Source organism: Arachis ipaensis, chromosome B10 (genome assembly GCF_000816755.2).
Source record: "Arachis ipaensis cultivar K30076 chromosome B10, Araip1.1, whole genome shotgun sequence".
NCBI lineage: Eukaryota > Viridiplantae > Streptophyta > Magnoliopsida > Fabales > Fabaceae > Arachis > Arachis ipaensis.
Window position 1 is genome coordinate 87,872,691 of NC_029794.2, and position 2,466 is coordinate 87,875,156.

Sequence of the window (2,466 nt, forward strand, 5' to 3'; positions counted from 1 at the left end):
AAAAAAATTTTAAAAAGAAACAAAAGAGAAAGAAGAGAAATGCAACCTTGAAAGGAGGAGAAAGTGAGGTTGAGTATAAGTGAGACAATGAGAAGAGAAAAAGAGAGCAGAGAGGAAGGAGAAATGTGGGACCATTGGAGGTGGTGATCACCGGTGGTTGAAGTCGTCGGTGGTAGTGGGCGGAGAAGAAGTGGTAAGGAGAATAAAGTAGAAAAGAAGAAAGAGTAAAAGAAAGAAAGGTAAAAAGAAGAGAACAGGGCAGTGTGCCCTGCTAGCTGCGTGAGGCATGTGACGTGCGCACCTCGCCCACGCGTACGCGTGGAAGAGAGAAAACACGAGTTACGCGTAAGAGTCGTCCACGCTTACCCGTGGATAGCAGAAATGGAAAAGTGACGTACACGCGTTAGCTGATTTGCACGCGTGGGATGAGATTGTGCTCCTCGCACAAAAGTAGCACAAAAGTCGCGCAACTCTTTGGTTTTCGTACCAGGAGTTGCGAACTCAGCAAATGACGCGTGCGCGTCGCCCACGCTCACGCGTGGGATGACCTTTTTTTTTTTAAACAACATGAGGGAGACAGTTATAGTGCAATCTTGTTATTCCTTCAAGGTAGACACTTCAAAAAACGCTTAGAATTTCAGGCAAAACTCAAAATCAAGCATTTTTCTTCAAAATTGCCAATTTAATCAATACCAAAATCAATGAAATCCTCATGAATACACTAACAAGCACAACAAAATCAAACAAAATCAAGCACAATTAAACAACTCAACAAAATATAACAATCACAAAATCAAACAAAGACTCTAAAACTACATGCAAGAAACTATATACAAGGAGGATCATACCATGGGGGGGTATCTCCCACCTAGCACTTTTCTTTAACGTCCTTAAGTTAGATGGTCATGAGCTTCAGATCATCTTTTTGAAACATCCTCAAGGACATCCATCTTGTCCTTCCTGTTGGCCCTGGTAAGAGTGTCCTACAAGGGGAGATGCTTCCACTTGTCAATTGCACCATGATTTGGTGCCCTATTTACTTGAGGATATGGAAGTCGTGGATCCTTCCCCTTTTCCTTGCTAACTCCTCTTATACCCAAATTCCTACTGACACTTATCTCATCATCACTCCCAAATTGTTCTTCAATCACATCATCTTCAACAATGTCACAACCAAAAATTGAATGTACCTCTAGAGGTTGCCTCATGGTTTCCTCCAATTTGAACTTCACCACCTTCCCTTTGGCCTCACATAAATAATCCCCCGAAAATGTATCTAATTTAAACCGGGATGTCTTCAAGAATGGCTTCCCAAGTAAGATGGAGGATGGCCTATCCAAATCAATGGGAGGTGTCTCTAGGATATGGAAATCCACCGGAAAGATTAAGTCCTGAATTTTCACCAATACATTCTCGGTAATACCCACAACTAAAATTATACTCTTGTCCGCAAGCACAAACCTAGCCCCAGATCGCTTCAACGGTGCAAGGTTCAACTTCTCATAAATTGAGAGTGGCATAATGCTCACACACGACCCTAGGTCGTACATACAATCCTTAAGTTGAATCTCACCAATCATACAAGATACTAAGCAAGGACCGGGATCACTATATTTTTCGAGAAAATTATCCATCACAGAAGAAACAGAATTTCCTAATAGATTCATCCCTAGTCCACCAATCTTATCTTTATGAGTGCACACATCCTTAAGAAACTTAGCATATTTCGGAACTTGATGTATGGCATCAAAGAGTGGAATATTTATCTCCACATTCTTGAAGATTTTCACTATGTTGGGATCAAGCTCCTCATGCTTCTTGGCCTTCTTGGCTAACGTAAGGAAAGGTATAGGGATTTGTTCCTCTAAGTTGCTTTTCCGCTTCGGTTCCTTGGCCCTCAATTGCTCTTCTTCTTCATTTACAACTTCTTCCTCCTTTTCATCTTCATCTATCTCCATTGTTTTACCAACTTCTACATTAGGAATATCATCTGCCAACATGATAGGCTTGGGTTCAACTTCCTCAACCGTTGTACCACTCCTCAAGGTAATTGCATTGATGCTATCCTTTGGGTTTGAGAGAGGTTGAGAAGGAAGGTTGGATGAGCTAGAGGCTTGGTTGGTGTTGGTATTGTTGGTAGGGGGTAGGACCAACCTTGAGAGAATATCGGCTATGGAGGACATTTGAGCACTCATAGTGCTAACTTGTTCATCCTATTGTTCTCTTCCTGTTTCTCCATCATAGCCCTAAGTCTCTCTTACTCATGGTAGAGTGCACGGTTAGAGTCATCACCTTGGTTGGTGGGAGAAGAAGAGGGTTGATAGGTTTGTTGTCTTTGATGAGGCATTTGGTATCTATGGTTATTGTTGGTTTTGTTGTGAGTGTTGGTATGGTTGGTCATGGTGGTTTTGGTTGGCGTTGTTGTGATAATGAGAGGATGAGTTGCCTTGGTTCCATCTTTGATTG

General features: G+C 42.0%; 1 protein-coding gene across 1 annotated transcript; it reads right to left on the bottom strand.

Annotated features, from left to right (window-relative positions):
• Window positions 984-2,195, bottom strand: LOC107620740. Its single transcript, XM_016322866.1, has one exon. It carries the CDS (start codon window positions 2,193-2,195, stop codon window positions 984-986), a length of 1,212 nt encoding a protein of 403 aa, XP_016178352.1.